The sequence below is a fragment of the Nycticebus coucang genome, chromosome 3, assembly GCF_027406575.1.
Source record: "Nycticebus coucang isolate mNycCou1 chromosome 3, mNycCou1.pri, whole genome shotgun sequence".
Classification (NCBI taxonomy): Eukaryota; Metazoa; Chordata; class Mammalia; order Primates; family Lorisidae; genus Nycticebus; species Nycticebus coucang.
In genome coordinates this window covers 10,330,840-10,348,345 of record NC_069782.1, presented here as the reverse complement: position 1 = coordinate 10,348,345, position 17,506 = coordinate 10,330,840, and the positions used below count along the sequence as shown (strand labels likewise).

General features: G+C 53.1%; 1 protein-coding gene across 5 annotated transcripts in view; it reads right to left on the bottom strand.

Annotated features, from left to right (window-relative positions):
* The window catches only part of PLA2G6 (phospholipase A2 group VI), a 48,682-nt gene that overhangs the window by 6,556 nt on the left and 24,620 nt on the right, over window positions 1–17,506 (bottom strand). For 3 of the 5 annotated variants that reach the window (XM_053585872.1, XM_053585871.1, XM_053585875.1), the window contains 10 exons: window positions 17,079–17,294; window positions 16,107–16,290; window positions 13,852–14,039; window positions 13,002–13,098; window positions 11,698–11,880; window positions 6,127–6,235; window positions 4,930–5,094; window positions 2,800–2,878; window positions 1,213–1,376; window positions 596–746 (listed from right to left, as the gene is read on the bottom strand). In XM_053585872.1, the coding sequence (XP_053441847.1) occupies window positions 596–746; window positions 1,213–1,376; window positions 2,800–2,878; window positions 4,930–5,094; window positions 6,127–6,235; window positions 11,698–11,880; window positions 13,002–13,098; window positions 13,852–14,039; window positions 16,107–16,290; window positions 17,079–17,294 (1,536 nt within the window). The remainder of the gene's footprint in view (window positions 1–595; window positions 747–1,212; window positions 1,377–2,799; window positions 2,879–4,929; window positions 5,095–6,126; window positions 6,236–11,697; window positions 11,881–13,001; window positions 13,099–13,851; window positions 14,040–16,106; window positions 16,291–17,078; window positions 17,295–17,506) is intronic. The other 2 variants (XM_053585874.1, XM_053585873.1) reach the window with 1 other exon arrangement.

Genomic DNA, 17,506 nt, shown 5'->3' with positions numbered 1-17,506 from the left:
CCCTCTCGAGGTACAGGCCGCCCAAACAAAAGCTTCTTAGAAATGTGACTTTCTCAAAAAAATGAAAAGAGAAAAAAAAAAAAAGAAATGTGACTTTCTCCTTTAGTCCCTGACTAAAATTAGTTCACGTCTGCAGGCCTTAAATTAAAGGCAGAATTGAACTGGTTATGTAGCAATCTGAACAAGGGAGTAAGTGTGCCTGAAATGGAAGAAAGTTCTGGGCTGTATGATTTGAAAGGCCAGGTGGACTCAGAGAAGGATGAGGCCCAGGCTCTCTCCAGGAAGTCCCCAGGCCTCTGGCCAGTGGGGGCAGAGCCAGGCCCACCAGGCCACACCCCTCTCTGCCTTCAGCATGTGCCTCATGAGAGCCACGCCTCTGCCCTCCCCCTCCTTGCACCCCTGCCCCCCACTCCCTTCAAGGGCCAGGGTGCCCCCAACCTGTTCTTCAGGAGAGGCCCCTCATTTGGATGGAAAATCTACCCTCCTCCCACCCACAAGCTTTAAATCGGAGCAGAACAGGGAACCCTCTGACTCCAGCGGACAGCCACAGAAGCACAGCTGGGGCCACAGCCATCAGGCTCTTCTGGTGGCTTACTTGGGTTTCCTGACGTCTGTCATCTTGGTGTGTTCCCCAAACTCCCGTTTCAGAAACTCCTCCAAAGGTCCCGACTCGTAGGGTCTTGAGCCCCGGAACACCTCGTCCTTCATGCGAAAGTACACGCCACGCATGTAGGCCATGGACTTACCTAGGGACGAGGGGTGGGAAGTGGGGAGACACAAGGGCCATAGAAAGGTCTCCTGTGGGAAAAGGACACCCCTGACAGAGGGCCTGAGCACCAGCCATCTGGGCGGATGAAGAGTCCAGCAGCTGGCAGTAGGTGGCAGAGAGAGGTACACTTATCAAGGGGCTTAGCAAGTTAAGACTTCTGGATCCTTCTTTTGTAACTTCTCCCAAAGGTAGAAATGCCCCCTCTGCAGCCTCACGGCCCTGTGCCTAATTCTGTTTTCATAATTTTGAGTTATTTTTTCTTAGAGAAGGGCCCCGAATAGCAGCTCATAAAAGCTAGATCCACCCTATTTGTCACAGAAAAGGAAGAGCCTGAGTCTCCAGAACAGGCAGGACCAGGGGACAGGTGCACCTCATAGGGAGGAACTTGGCCCTTCTAAGGTCTCGAGCCCACCCCACCCCTGTCACCCAGGGGCTGCCCTCACTGTGCAGAATGGCCAGGGCCAGGATGCCCCCTGTGCTGGTCCCTGCCACCCAGTCAAAGAGGTCCTTGATGGGCACGCCCGAGGCCTTCTCGATGGCGATGAGGAGCTGGATGATGACAAGGCCTTTCACTCCCCCTCCGTCCAGGCAGAGCAAGTGGTCATGACTGCAGTGGGGACAGCAGGAGAGAGGGAACTGTCACAGCCTGGCACTTTGCATCTATACTATCAGCTGTCACCCCAACCATCTGTGCCCTGGTGGGCTGATCCCAGGAGCAGCCTTGCTATTGGGGTGGCAGAGGGCAGAGGGCAGGAAAGAAACAAATGTCTAGCCTTTCAGGGGGAGGCAGGAATGGCCTCAGTGATGGGGGTCAGCCCCACTCTGGACAGAGAGCTCCCTGAGGCTAGCGACCTGATTAGGTCAGTACCAGACCTAGCTCAAAGTGGCTGCCTAATAGTCTGTGTGAATTAAAAAGGCTGGGGGAGAAAGGGCTGGGACCCCACAGCTGGGCCAGGAACGGGTGGTGAGGGGGAGTCAGGGTCCTCTCCCTGGGTGGGGGGGCAGAGAGTGTCCCAAACCTTGTTGAGGGATCATCCCTCTGGATCACCCCTGTGCATAAGTTTGAGTGAAGGAAGCAATGAAGCTCAGTGATTAGGTGATGGGCACAAAGTCACCCAGGTGACGGCTGGACTCGGGGCTGCTACCTCCTGAGCCACGTGCTCTCCACGCCCTGACAAGTCTCCCCACTTTCGGCCCAACCCAGTCCCCAAGGTGGCAGAGTAGGCAGGGCACCCACCCAGACAGGCTGTGCCCTAGGGGAACACCTCATCAGACTGCTTAGCCCGGAACCTCTCTCTGCTCTTCTTTCCATCTCAGCTGAGTGTCACTGCCTGAGAGAGGCCTGCCCTGACCCCCAGCACAGCCTGCCCCATGGCAGCGTTTTCTGGTGCTGGGGCACCCCTGCCCAACTTCCTTTTCTGTTCCCTCCATCACCCACTGGCCTGGAAGCCCCCTGAGGACAGGGACTGGCTCTGCCCTGTGCAGTCCTGCACATCCAGCAGATACTGGTGGCACCTGATGGAGAATTGGTAAACTAAGAAGGCCTTTGTGCCCCACCTCCACGAGTCTGTCCCTGGCCAGGTACCCAGTCCAGAGGCTGGCAGTGAGGCTGCACTATCTGGAGGTCTGGAAAGCACATGGCCCAGGAGGCCGTGGCAGACAAGCAAACCTGTCCCGAAGATGTGGGGCTGGCGACAGATCAACCGGGAGGGTGCAGGGCTGAGCTGTAGCTCACAAAGCCATGGGGAGGATCACCTGGGATTTCCTGACGGTCACCTCAGCCCAACCTCCAGGGATGGAGCTCACGCTCAGGAGGCCACCCCTGCTCCACTGGAGAATCTGTTTCTCCTCTATGGCAGGGAAATACCAAATCGACTTCAGATGTAGCTGCCTCACCCAGGCCCCTTCGCGGAAAGTGTGTGTGTGAGTGTGTGCGTGTGAGAGTGTGAGCTCATGAATGCAAGGGGCACGGCGGGAGGGAAGGGAAAGAATGCTGATGGGGCAGGTGACATTGTCCCCATTCCACTTACGTCCGCTTCTCATCCCGCATGGAGTTCAGGATGAACGCTGGCTTCCGGGCCCGGGAGATGTGCAAGAGATCCTGCAGTTCTGCGAAGCATAGGACAGGGCATGCTGGGGCCAGGTAGGCCCTGACCCCGCCACAGTGGGTCCCTAGAGCCAGTGTGGAGCTGCGCTCCCACCCACGGCTGTGCCCCGTTCCCACTGCCCCTGTCATCTGCCTCCTGCCCCCAGGAGGGGCTTTGTCCCAGGATAAAGCTGATCCAGAGCCACAGACCTATCAGGGAGAAATGGGCTGTAGCAGAAAGGGGAGCCCCCTGCTCTGCAAAGGGCTCTCCACCATGCGAGTCCCAGACTCTCCTCCATGTCTCCTCCCAAAACCCTAATGTAGGAACACCCTGATAGGAGCACCCTGACAGGAACATCCTGACACAGGAGCACCCTAACAGAAGCACCCTGACACTGGAGTACCTTGACAGGAGCACCCCGATGCAAGAACACCCTGACAGGAGCACCCAAACAGGAGCACTCTGACACAGGAGCACCCTGACAGAAGCACCCTGACACTGGAGTACCTTGACAGGAGCACTGATGCAGGAGCACCGTGACACAGGAGCACCCTGTCGCAGGAGCACCACTGAAGTGTCCTGTAGTCTTCAGTTCACAAAGTATCTCTCCATGTGTCAGAGCTGACACTGCTGAAAACCACCCCAGAGCCTAAGAACTGATTCCCCATTTACAGGTGAGGCGCGGAAAGATTCCATGGCTCCTCCAAGATTATTTAACCAGAAAGACCAAGTAAGGATGTTCCTTGGGGTTTAACTCCACCAGTGAAGGGAGATGTCCCAGCCACTCTTCAGATGGCCCCTGTCCTGACTTCAGGTCTGGAAATCTGCAGTGGCCTCTGGGATCAGCCCACCCATCCATTCTGTCCATGTTTCCCCTGTGCCCAGGCCACCCCATGCCCATCCAATCAATCCACTGCCCCTCCCGACAAGCAGCCCAGCCCCCAGGTGCCTTGCAGAGCAGCCCATGTGACTTTGACCAGGAGGGCCCTGCCACCATGTAGGGAGCCCAGAGGCATCAAGCAGGAAGGCAGCCTGCAAAGCAGCGTCCCTTCTCCCCAGGGCAAGCAGCTGTAAGAATAGACAGGGGATGCAGGGAGAGCGGTGGACAGAGCACCAGGTGAGGGTGTGGGGAAGGCGCACGTGCCAGGCTTGCAGCTGGGGACAGGATGAGGGGAATAAGATCTACAGCTAACATGGACACGGCAGGGCTCTGCCGCCTCTCTAGGCCAGGGTGTTACCTAGCTGACGCCGTGCCCCAGGCCCACCATCCGGCCTGGCTTGGGTGACTGACTGCCTGCGAATTGAGAGACAGAGGAGGGAAGTGGAGGGTATCGTTCCTGGGAGGGGACACAGGTGGAGCCAGTGGACGAACTGCAGCTGCCCCTGCCGGGCTCCAGGCACAGCGGCACTCTCCCGGCTGGAGGTGCTCCTCTGTGCTTCCTCAGCAGTTAAAATAAGTCTGGCTTGCCAAAGATTGGCTCCTGGCTGCCCACTGTTCAGGGGACACCCCTCCTAGATGCTTGAGGTCCCTGGGTAGCCCACAGAAAGCTCAGGAAAGGGTCCCATCTCCTCTGGGAGACATCCCTGAGCACCGAGGATGCACCAGGGTAGATGCTGGTTTCCTGGCTACATTCCAGTCTGAAAGCCACCATCAGGGCCAGGAAGGGGGCACGCAGGTCTCAGGCCTGACTGAGATTCAACTAGCATGACAGAGGTGAAGCCAGAGGACAGACTCCAGCCCCCAACAGTACTCCTCACGTCCAGCCTGACCTCCCAGGAGACAAAGAGCAATGAGTGCCCACCTCACGGGGTGGCGGGAAATGCTTGGGCCTGAGACCATGTCCAGGGTACCCTCTCAGGGGCAATGGACTGTAGGACATCAGCCAGGCCCCCCCATCCGACTCTGGGATCTAAAGGTTCCCAACTGCCTACATAAACTGACAAATTCGGCTCCATCCCCTTTCTTCCTCCAGCAACTTCCTCCCTGGCCTTGCTGCTTTCCCGCAGGGACTGCTCTAATCAAGGGGCTGGGAGCAGCTGCAGAGGAGGGTAGGCGGGAGAGCAGAGGCCTACCTAGGTTGTTTAGGCTGACCGGCGGGGGCTGAGCTCTGTCCAGGGAGAGGATGGGGTGATGTGATGCTGTAGAGCCCTGATCCGTGGGGACCCCCGCGGTATGAGGGAAGCGGTACTCTGCCCCCACGGTTCTCAGCAGAGTCAAGAGTGCCTTCCTGGTGACAACTTGTCATGGTTTGGAGAAGGGGAGATGGGCACAAGATCAGAAATGATATCAATACTGCCCTTCCTTTCCACACTTGGTCCCCTGTCCTCTACCTGGGTGTGTGGGGACTCGAGGGTGCCCCAGAGGGCCCAGTCCAACCTGAAAGCTTGGCTGACTCTAGCCCGTTACATTCCAAGCAGCTTCCTGGGACCAGCGGAGGAGCTAGAGCTGGGCTTTGGGAGGAGGAGGTCAATCACCCTGCCTGCCTGGGGACCCCTCTCCTTCCACTCCAACCAAGGAAGCAGAGCCACCACTGCCATACTCAGCCACTCTCAAAAATGTTGAGCGGATAGTTCCATGCAGGGTTCAAAAGGAGCTGAGCAGCCAGCCAGCGGGCACTTTCCCCGCTTCAGCAGATGGAGTAACTGACAAGCATGCCATGAGGAGTAGCACATGCACACACATGCACACGCGTGCACACACGTGTGCCATAGGCACGTGCCCACAGCTCCCTCCAGAGGAGGCTCTAGGCTTCTGGTGAGGAGCATGTCCTTTGTCCACACTGCAGCGAGGCTAGCTGGGTGAGGCTCACTGGGTGAGTGTGTAGCACACGCACCCGTGTCTGTGTGCACAGAACGCGCGTGCAGGCTGTGCGGTGCAGCGTGTGGGCTGACTCCAAGGTTGCTCTTGAGAGAAGTTCCATCAGTGAATTTCCCAGCAGTGGGGGAGGAGGGTGGCCACTGCCTGTCCAATTCCCACCCCGGCTGGGGGGCTTAGCACTCTCAGGTGGGACAGGGGCTGCTGGGAAGAGGACACTGCTGAGGCAAGCCCTGTGGTGGGCCCACAGCTACTCTACTGCCCAAGGTTCCTGTTCTTGGGGAAACGCAGCTCCCTCTCTGAGTCCAGGGGCTCCTGGCCACTCTTAGCAGGGTGCAGCCAGGGATGAGCCAGCACAGAATGATGGCACCTGATGGGTGGGACTTCCTTCCTCTTTGTCCCCTGCACCCAGTCAACCCAACCCCACCCACTGACCCAGAGTGCAGAGCACATACGTTTGTTGATCTTGGAGGCTAAGAATGTAGGAGTCTCCCCAAAGTCATTTGGGGTGTCCACCTCTGCACCAAACACAATGAGGGCCTTGATCATCTCCACGTTGTCTTTCTGTTGGGAAAAACATGTGACAGCTCAGTCACCCACATGCTAACACAGCAGGCCCTCACCAGCACAGGGAGACACTGTGCCCTCCTGAGCCCCACTCCAATCCAAAGCCTGCCATTGGAAGGCCGGAAAGCACCCCCAGGAAATGGTCTAAGAACCCAGCAGCAACTGGAGGCAACTTGCCCCAGCTCTGCCAGCTCCTCCTCAAGGGAAACAGTGCATCCAAGATGCCGACCAGGAGCCAGGGGGACACAGATAGTCAGCTGCTGACCACTTTCCAGACTATCAGGGAGAGGGTGGGCAAGGAGGGCAGGGAAGGCTGTCTCGCCTACCCAGGCTGGGTGCCATCTCTGAGGGCTACCGAGGACCCATCCCTCCCCCAGTGTCAGCCTTCAAGGCAGCTTCTCTCGGGGAGCAGCCGGCATTTAAACACCGGGAGGCTGGGCAGGGACACAGAGCATGGCGTGGTTTCCCAGGACAAACCAATGCATGGGCCGCCTGGAAATACCAACCCTGGTCTTGTCACCTCCCTCTTTTGGGGCTTTATTTTTCTGCCTACAGGATGAAGTACTGTGTCTAGAACGGGATTTTCCAAACTGTTCTTCACGTCCCATTAGGATTTACATGGGCACAGGTAAACACGCATGTCGGGTATTTCTTTTCTGGTTGGCTCTGGATTGTCACTTATAGCAGTAACAAGATACAACATTTCCTTCAAAATGAATTTAACTAGGTTGAAAAGTAAGAAGTGATTAAGTATGTAATTATAAAGGTGGTTGATAAATATGCCAAAAACTGTGAAGGTGGTATGCAAATGACTTCCATGCAGGTAACAAAGAACAATGTTGGGCCCCTGTGACTGCAGGAGACCCTCTCAGAGGATCCGTGAGGTTAAAACCGTTTTCATAAAAACACCAAGGTGTTTACCTGCCTCCTGCACTGGTTGACATTTGCACTGAGGGCACAAAAACAATGGTAGATAAAACTGCTAGTGCCTCAGCACTGATCAAGGCAGTGTGGCACCAAAATAACAGTTGTTACACTTTTCTTCACAGCATGCATAATAGTTAAAAAAAGCCAGTTTCATTTAAGAACGCCCTTGATGAAGTAGTAAGAAGCATTGATGTTATTAAAATTCGACACATGTGTTATGGAGAATGTGTGCATGAAGCCTGTCTTTCTTTCTTTCTCTTTTTCTCTCTTGCTTTCTTTTTCTTATTTATTCATTTATTTTTTTGAGACAGAGTCTTAAGCTGTCGCTCTGGGCAGAGTGCCGTGGCATCACAGTTCACAGCAACCTCCAACTCTTAGGTTCAAGTGATCCTCTTGCTTCAGCCTCCCAAGTAGTTGGGACTACAGGCACTCCCCACAACACCCAGCTATTTTTTTTCTTCTTGTCATTGTTGTTTTACCAGGCCCGGGCTAGGTTCGTACCCGCCAGCCTCAGTGATTGTGGCCAACGCCCTATCCACTGAGCTATGGGCACCACCCTCTTTTTCTTTTCTTTCTTTTGAGATAGTCTCACTCCGTCGCCCTGCATAGAGTGCTGTGGTGTCATAGCTCACAGCAACCTCAAACTCTTGGGCTCAAGAGATCCTCTTGCCTCAGCCTCCCCAGTAGCTGGGACTACAGGCACCTGCCACTAGGCCTGGCTAGTTTTTCTATTTTTAGTAGAGATGGGGGTCTTGCTCTTGCTCAGGCTGGTCTCAAACTTATGAGCTCAAGCAGTCCACCCACCTTGGCCACCCAGAGTACCAGGTTCACAGGCATGAGCCATCCTGCCCAGCCTGCATAAAGCCTTTCTGCATGACGGTTATCTTGAGGAAAAGCAAGCACTGTGCAACTGTTTTGAGTTACCAGCCAAAGTAGGGTTTTTTTTTTCTCCACGAACACCATTTTTTACTTGAAAGACAGACTGCCAAACTGTGATTGTTCAGTCTTGGTTATTTAGAAGACGTTTTTCTCAAAAATGAATGCAATGAGCCTGTCACTTCAAGTATTCTTTGCCAATAATAAAATTCAAGGTTTCAAGCAAAAATTAGAACCTAAAACTCATATACATCATAATGGGCTTGACAGCTTCCCCAAATTTGAGGACTTTTCTGATGATATTGGTGGTGTGATTTACACACATGGGGGTGTTAATAACAGAATGAGTCAACAATTGGATGCTATGCAAACTCAGTGAACCAGTATTTTCCAAGGATGACACAAAATCATGCCTGGATAAAAGATCCACGCAAAGCATAAGAGACACCGCTGGATTTTAATGTAACAAAGTACGAAAAGTTCGCAGAGATGGTTTCAGAGTGGCCACTGCCACCCACTTGTCAAGTTTTGATATAATAATCTATGGGTTGTCTGTGAAGCCAGGCATTAAAAAGATTTGTAAAAGTGTAAAATGATGCCCATTCTTCCCACTCGTCAATTATTTTTTGTTGGGGAGAATAACATTGTTTTTCATTAAGATATTACTTACATTAGCACATGATTGGTTTATTATTTTTTATCCTATAGCACCTCATTTATGATATTGTTATTTTTAAACAGAATTAACAAATTTGTAGTATTTAGAAAACTTCACACCATTTCTAATATGGGGCTGTGTGCAGTGGCTCATGTCTCTAATCTCAGCACTTTGGGAAGCCAAAGCAGGAGGACTACTTGAGGCCAGGAGTGAGACCAGCCCGGGCAACACACTGAGATTCTGTTTCTATAAAAAGTAAAAAAAAAAACTAGCCCGGCATGGTGGCAGGTGCCTATATAGCTCCAGCCACTTTGGAAGCTGAGGTAGGAGGATTAATTGAGCCCAGGAGTTTGAGGCTGCCGCGAGCTATGATGAAGCCACTGCATTCCAGTCTGGGTGACAAAACAATACCTCATCTTAAAAAAAAAAAAAAGGCTGGGCATGGTAGCTCATGCCTGTAATCAATCCTAACTCTCTGGGAGGCTGAGGCAGGTGGATTGCCTGAGCTCAGGAGTCCTAGACTAGCCTGAGCAAGAGCGAGACCACATCTCTAAGAATAGCGAGGCGTTGTGGTGGGCACCTATAGTCCCAGCTACTTGGGAGGCTGAGGTAAGAGGATCACTTGAACCCAAGAGTTTGAGGTTGCTGTGAGCTATGATGCTACCATAAAAAAAAAAAAATTCTAATATAGTAAATATAGATAGAAAAATCCATATAAATAAAAAGTCTTTAGATCCTCAATAATTTTTTTTTTTTTTTTTTTTTTTTGTGGAGACAGAGTCTCACTTTATGGCCCTCGGTAGAGTGCCTTGGCCTCACACAGCTCACAGCAACCTCCAACTCCTGGGCTTAAGCGATTCTCTTGCCTCAGCCTCCCGAGTAGCTGGGACTACAGGCGCCCACCACAACGCCCGGCTATTTTTTGGTTGCAATTTGGCCGGGGCTGGGTTTGAACCCGCCACCCTCGGTATATGGGGCCAGCGCCTTACCGACTGAGCCACAGGTGCCGCCCGATCCTCAATAATTTTTAAAAGTATAAAAAACTAAAACTAAAAACTACTGGGGCAGTGCCTGTGGCTCAGTCAGTAGGGCACTGGCCTCATATACCGAGGGTGGCAGGTTCGAACCTGGCCCCAGCCAAACTGCAACAAAAAATAACCAGGTGTTGTGGTGGGTGCCTGTAGTCCCAGCTACTTGGGAGGCTGAGGCAAGAGAATCGCTTAAGCCCAGGAGTTGGAGGTTTCTGTGAGCTGTGACGCCACAGCACTCTACCAAGGGTGACAAAGTGAGACTCTGTCTCTAAAAAAAAAATAAAAATAAAAACAGAACTACCATATAATCCAGCAATCCCATTACTGAGAATCCACTCAAAGGAAATTAATCAGCATATCAAAGGACACCTGGACTCATGCATCTGTCGCAGCGCAAGTCACAACAGCAAAGGCATGGAATCAACCTAAGTGTCTATCAACGGACAAATGGATAAAGAAAATGTAGCGTATATACACAGTGGAATACTGTTCAGCCATAAAAAGAATGGAATCATGTAATCTGCAGCAACCTGGATAGAACTGGAGGTCATTATGTTCACTGAAATACGCCAGGCCCAGAAAGACAAGTACTGCACATTCTTACTTGTATGTGAGAACTGAAGAGCTTGAGAATAGAACGGCAGATGCCAGAGACTGGGGGGAAGGGGGGTGAAGAGAGGTTGGCTACAGGGACGAACATACAGTTGGGTAGAAGAAATCCCGGTATGTTCTAATGTCGAAGAGCAGACTGAGCGATAATACTTGGTATACTTAGCAATAATATTAAGTACATTTCAAAGTAACCAGAGGGAGGACTTGGAACACACAAAAAGGATAAACACTCAAGGCAATGGACACCCCTAATACTTGGACTTGATCACTACACATTCTAGACATGTAACAAACTCCCACATGTACCTCATAAACATGTAAATTGTCATATATCAATAAAAAAAGGAAAATAAAGTATCAAGGGACTGAACAGAGCAAAAGGTTTGAGAACTGCTGAACTAGATCATTCCAAGGGACCAATTGGTGCTAAAAATGTCGACAACAATGTCCCCTGTATACTTATGACCTTTGATATAAAACAGAGTATCTTCGATTTTGTCCTGAATCTCCTTCCTCCAGAGTTCCAGGGGTCTCTGAAGACTCTGAGACTTGCTAAACAGACTTATGTACATATGGTATTGCTTAGGGACACACACACACACACACACACACACACTTCTGTAACACAGCAACATCCTCCTCCTTCCTCTCTAGTCTTAATATGGTCACACTATAGTTGTCCGTCTATAGACAACTGTTGTAGGGGCTTTGAGGGCAGGAACTACACTCCATGATATTCCAACAAACATGACGAGCACCTACCATGGTCTACTCAGCCATGTATTTCCAGGAGCTTACAGACCACCAGGGGGGTGACGAGGGCACGCAGATAACTTCCCCTTGTGATGAAGGGAAGGCTACTTGCATTGCAGGTTGCTTACTCTGCCAGATATGACATGTGTCGTGAAGACATTGTGCATAATAGCAACCAAGTGTCTACCACTTATTCTCCCAACAACTTTCAGGTATGTATGAAAGTTGTCCCTGGATAGGGAAACTGCTAGTCCCTGCTAGTCCCTGGATAGGGAAATCAAAGCTGACATGTGACGTAACATGCCTAGGGCCAAGCCAGACCTGTATTTTCCCCTCACACCACACAAGTGTCAATTGGGGAAGATAGAAGGAAAAGTACCAGAGCACAGAAGAAGGAAACATTATTTTGGGCTGTGAGAGGGCCGTGGAAGGCTTCCTAAGGGAGGAGGCAGGGTCTGCCCTAAGCCTTGGAAGGGAAGATGGTTCTGAGCAGCACCGAGGGACAGAGAAAGCTCCAGGGAGGTCTGCTCCAGTCCCAGCCAACCATTCCCCTGCATCCCCACAGGGCCCAGCAGGGGCGGACACGTGGGTCGCAGGCTCACCGACATGGCCAGGTGCAGCGGGGTGTTGCCATGCTCGCCGCGGGCATCAGCGTTGGCCCCGTGGGTCAGCAGCACCATGACGCAGTCAAAGCGGTTACGCATCACTGCCACATGCAGGGCGGTGTTCCCCGCAGAGCTGGTGCTGTTCACGTCGCAGCCCCGTTTCAGCAGCATGCGGGCCATCTGTGGGAGATGGGACCAGGGCGAGGCAATGTGGGCACTCAGGTAACAGTGATGGCCGGCAGCACTTGGGCACTGCCACCTCCTCTTTGGAGGCAACAGGAAGACTTCTGGGGGCAGGCCCCAGTTTTGGGGTGACCCTAGATACTGGCTCCCTTACCATCAGCACCCCAGGAACAGGGGGACAAAAAGCTGAAGATATCCCAACCATTTAAAAAGGCTTGTGGTTCTCTCCTGGACCTAACAGGACCCTATCCCTCCTTTCAAAGGCTCCTTCAGGCCCTGTCCCAAAAGTACCCCACCTCTTACATCCCTCCTGGGGATCTCGCAAAGGCATCACACCTCCCTGGGCCCTGGCAACCTACATCTATGTTTGCCCAGCAGCCCTAGAGGGCCTGGGTGGTAGAGGGAGTCTGGATCCCGACCCCAGCCCACTCAGCCCAGCTGTCTATGTTTGGATAGGTCCCTACAGCCCTGGCACCTCAGGGTTCTCTTCTGTGGAAATGGGAAGGTGGTGACAATGAATGACTGGACACACACTGGAGGACCAGACTTGGTGTCCAGCTCCTGGATCACAGAGGCCTCCCTGAGGCTGGCAGTCCCCTCCCCTCCAGTCCATCACATTTGTGGAACAGGCACAACCTCTGGGCATCCGGAGCCCTGCCCAGCTGTACTTCCTGTGATGGAACAGGAGGGCCCATCCTCCCAGGGGGCAGGGCGTGGCTTAGGAAGAGACAGAGAGGAGATGGCCAGACAGGCTCTCTGACGGAGCACTGGCCCCATCATCACCACCACGATTCCCATCATCATTGTCACACACCTTCTACTTGTAAGGCACTTCACAATTTGTGCAAAATTTTTTCATGTATTACCTCCCTAACTTCACAAAACACTTCCAAAGGCCAGAAGACCCCCGATTCACAGATGATGAAACTGAGCCACAGAGGGGACATCACCACTCAGCCAGTGAGCAGCAAGCCATGGCTGGATCTCAGCTTCCCATGGGCTTATCTGCCCTGGGCCCACTTCAAGATCAGCCCCCACGTGCCATCCTCAGAGCCCTCTCAGGAACCTCTGAGGAGGTTCTGAGGACCCAAGGGCTCGGGGACCCTGCCCTGCCCTACCTCTGCGTTCTTGGCCCAGTGGAGGGGGCTGGCTCCGTAGCGAGGATCTTTGCTGTGGATCTGGCTGCTGTCCATGCTGATGATCATCTCGGCACACCTGGGAAGAGAGGCACCAGTGGGGGCAGGTGGAGTCATCCCACACTGGATGAGGCCAGGACTTGGGCCTTCCTCTCCAGCTTAGGGAAAGTGTGCCTGCAAACAACGTTGAACCCAGCCACATGCACACCTGGTATGTCTAGGGTGCACCGAGCCCCTCATGGCACATCCAACTCCCTCCTCCAGGAGGCCTTCCTGGTGACCACAACCAGAAACAATCACTCTCCCTGGTGCTGGCTTTAGAGTTGGACAGGCTTGAAGTCAAGCCCCCAGTTCCTCACTGGTGACATCTGGAAGCCGAGCCCATCCGTAATACAGGGACAGTGCTAACAGAAGTGGCTTGGGATTAACGGAGACAAGGCATTTCAGAGCCCAGTTCTGTGCCTGGCACACAGCTACCCTCCATCTTCCCATTCCCCACCTACACTGTTGGTATTTTATGTGGTGACCTGCGTTGTGGAGGGACCAGGTGGTTGAGTGGTTCGGAGTGCAGCTACTCTCCACTCCTCAGAACAGAACCAAAGGTGGGAATATATGTCATATATGTTCTACCACAATGATTTTTTTGAGACAAGTCTCCCTCTGTTGCCCCAGGCTAGAATGCTGGGGTGTCAGCCTAACTCACAGCAACCTCACACTCCTGGGGCCTCTGCTGAGATTCACAGAGGACACTGCTCACCTCAGGCAGTGGAAGTGCATGTGAGAGCTGAAGGCCCCAGGCTGGTGGCGGGGTGGCTGGGGAGTAGAGTCTTACCCCTTCTGGGAGAACTTCATGGCCGAGTGGATGGGGTAGCCGCTGGGCCCCATGATGTTGCACCGGGCGTTACACAGCAGCAGCACGCGAACCATCTCCGGCTTCCCCAGCTGGCAGGCCAAGTGCAGCGGGGTCAGCCCCTGGTTATTCACCTGATTCAGGCCGGCCGACGCGTTCTTTCCTAGGAGCTGCAGCAGGATGTCAGAGGTGGGTAGGAGTCCAACCCAGAGGGGCCCCCCTCTGTGTGTTCCCTCCTTAACCCCCGCCAGGCCACCTCTCTCTAGGGACAGAAGGGGAAGAGAAGTTGGCCCCATAAGGACCCTGATAAGACTGTAAAGAGAAGCAATGGAGAAAGCAGGCTTTGGAGTAAGGAAGACACGGATGGTGGCAGTGTGAGCTGGGGGTAACTCAGCATGTTTGTGGCACACATGAAACATTTCCGAATCCAGAAACTTCTTTTTTGGGGAGACAGAGCCTCAAGTTGTCACCCTGGTAGAGTGCTGTGGCATCACAGCTCACAGCAACCCAACTCCTGGGCTTAAGCGATTCTCTTGCCTCTGCCTCTCAGGTAGCTGGAACTATAGGCACCCACCAGAACGCCCGGCTAGTTTTTGGTTGTACTTGGCATTGCTGTTTGGTGGGCCCGGGCTGGATTCGAACTCACCAGCTCCGGTGTATGTGGCTGGCGCCTTAGCCGCTTGAGCTACAGGTGCCAAGCCCTAATCCAGAAACTTGACAGGTGAGCCTACCTCAGGATGGCAGTGGGGGTCTCAGTGGGAGCAAGTCTTACTTTTCCTTCTGTCCTGCTTTTTATTCTACATGCAGGTATTATGATTTCAATAAAAGAATACAAGCGTAAAAAAAGAGCTGGGGGAGTTTTCTTTTCTCACTTTTGGCTACATGCTGTCTCCTCGAGCTCAATTACAACCACTGTGGTGCACCCGCATGACACCACGGTCACCTCATAGAAGCCCCACTGGGCCTGACACTGTGCCAGAGCCACAGCAGGGAGGGCAAGGGGCTGACATGGAGGCTGGATCCAAGGGCTGGTCCCACCCTATCAGCTTTGAGGCCCTTCCAGGGCATACTTTTTTTTTTTTTTTGTAGAGACAGAGTCTCACTTTACCGCCCTCGGTAGAGTGCCATAACGTCACAGGACTCACAGAAACCTCTAGCTCTTGGGCTTACACGATTTTCCTGCCTCAGCCTCCCGAGCAGCTAGGACTACAGGCGCCCGCCACAACGCCCGACTATTTTTTGGTTGCAGTTTGGCTGGGGCTGGGTTTGAACTCAGCACCCTCGGTATATGAGGCCAGTGCCCTACTGACTGAGCCACAGGCGCCGCCCCAAGGGCATACTTCTTAACTCCTCTAGAATCTCAGTCTCTTTGGAGAGGAAAAGAGGATGATGACCTCCACCCCCTAAAGCCACTGTGAGAACTAACTAGAACTCATGCAACAGTCATGCTGGTCCAGGCATGGTCAGCACTCGATAAAGACCACTACAGCGTGCTTGACCCCTGATAAGGGCACGTGTGCCCGCGGCATGGAGGCAGGGTCTGCGTGGCTCTGCACTGCATGCTCAGGGGGACCTCACTGAGAGCGAGTTCAACAGTGAGTGTGCAAGTCCCTTCCTGGAGAGCACGAAGCACAAGGTATGAATCCACACTTCCTGGAATAATGTGGTTCCATTCTGATGCCAAGGCAGAGAGAAGGATATGACCTTTAGAAGAATCTTCTAACTCTAGACAATACCATAGAATCCGAAACCTTCTCTTCTCTTTTCAACCTAATATATAAAGTAGCTTTTAAATAACATCACTCCCCCCACTTGCCCATAATTTTCTAGGACATCGTCTGTCCAGGTATTCAAAAAATTAACCGGGGCATCTCTAGCAGAAATGCCTATGGGAGGTGGAGAGAATTTGGTTTGGTTTGACTTCCTGTAAAGGCAGGGGTCTGACTCAGGAAAGTGGAACTAAGCTAAGTGACTGGAACTGGGCCTTGAGTCTAGTTTGCTGGGTGGGAGGACCTCCCTGGGGTTGTCTAGCAAAGAGGCCAAGGATGTGTTTCCTGGACAGGAAAAGGGAAGGAAGGGCCAGGGAGGGGTACCCCTTCCAGGTAGGAGCTCAGGCCTCAAGGACCAATGGAGAACAGTGAGAGGCTTGGGAGTGACACCTGAGCCCAGGGGCCCAAAGAGAACTGTGGACACAGGGAAATGTCAGTACCAGACACCCTAGCCCTCCGCTCACTCACCTGCAGCACCTGGGAGTTGTCACCCTGGACGGCATAATGGAAGGCAGTCTCCCCCTTGTTGTCAGTGACGTCCATCTGGGCGTGGCAGTACTGTACAAGCTCCACCAGGATCTCCCCATCACCCTTTCGGCAGGCCAGGTGCAGGGGGGTGCAGCCCTCCTCATTCTCTGTGCTGTTGGCACAGCTGCAGGGGAGGTTCAACATTCTTCTTTGAGCTCGAGAGCACGCCTGCCATATTCAAGCTGGCTGGTTCGAACTCAGGGCAGATTTGCAATTCATTTGTATATAATGTAATTTGTATCAGGTTTTAGTTCCATTTGCACACTTGTTTGAGAGATGTGCCCCAGAACCACACCAGCAAGAAGTGGGCAGTGGGTGGCATAGAAAAGGGTCACAAAATACAGAAATCTCACTAGCCCTGGGTGATTTATGGAACCTCCCTGGACTTCAATATCTTCACCTATATAGCCCGCTGTGCCTGCTCAAGGAAGAGACAGAGCTATGGCGAGATTAGATGCCATGCTGTCCAAGATCATGCCTGTGAACTGTAAAGTGCAGCAAGGTTATGAGCTTTGGACCTGAGCTGGAGAACCAGAGGTGTGGCCACCTCTGGACAAGGACCAGCACAGTGCCCTCCCTAGGGATGACCGCTGATATATCTGCTGGCTGAATGGATATGCTACAGCAGGCAACCAGATCTGGAAGGGGACCCCAGGGATCTGAGCCCCTCTTCAGCCCTCTCCAGCTGAGGGACTTGCTGTCTTTGGGATGTTGGGACTTTATGGGGGCTGGGATGGTTCAGTTTCCTGGTGGGTGTAATCAGTTCCCAGGGGCTGGGTATCTGGTAAGCACTTGGGCATGTGACATTGCTCCTTCTGACTTTACGTTCTGACCCAGGGCAGAACCAAGAGACACCCCACAGCCCCACCTATCCGCACAGTAGGCCCACATATTGTCTGCCCCCCCGCCCACCTGATGACGCGGCTGTGATGGAAGCACTCGCGGATCCCCAGCTCCACAGCCAAGTGTGCCACTGACCAGCTGGGGTGGCTGCGGATGAGGTCGGTCAGGTGCTGCAGGACCTCGGTGTGCAGCACATGGGGGGAGCTCTCATAGAAGGGCGGCAGCTGGGAACAGTACTGCTGGAACAGCACCAGGGCGTCGGCCTCCAACTCCAGCTGGAAGAGGCTGGGGGCCGGGAGGGAGGAGGGCGGGAATGAGTGCACCTCACCGACCGGGACCAGAGGCTGTTTTAACTTCTGGCCTGCTCCAGCCTCACTCTCCTCCCAGGAGGTGTGCACGTGTATGCACACTCACACACACACCTAGATACACACACCCTACACACACACATACCTAAACACCTACACACACCCCTACATACACACACAACCTAAACA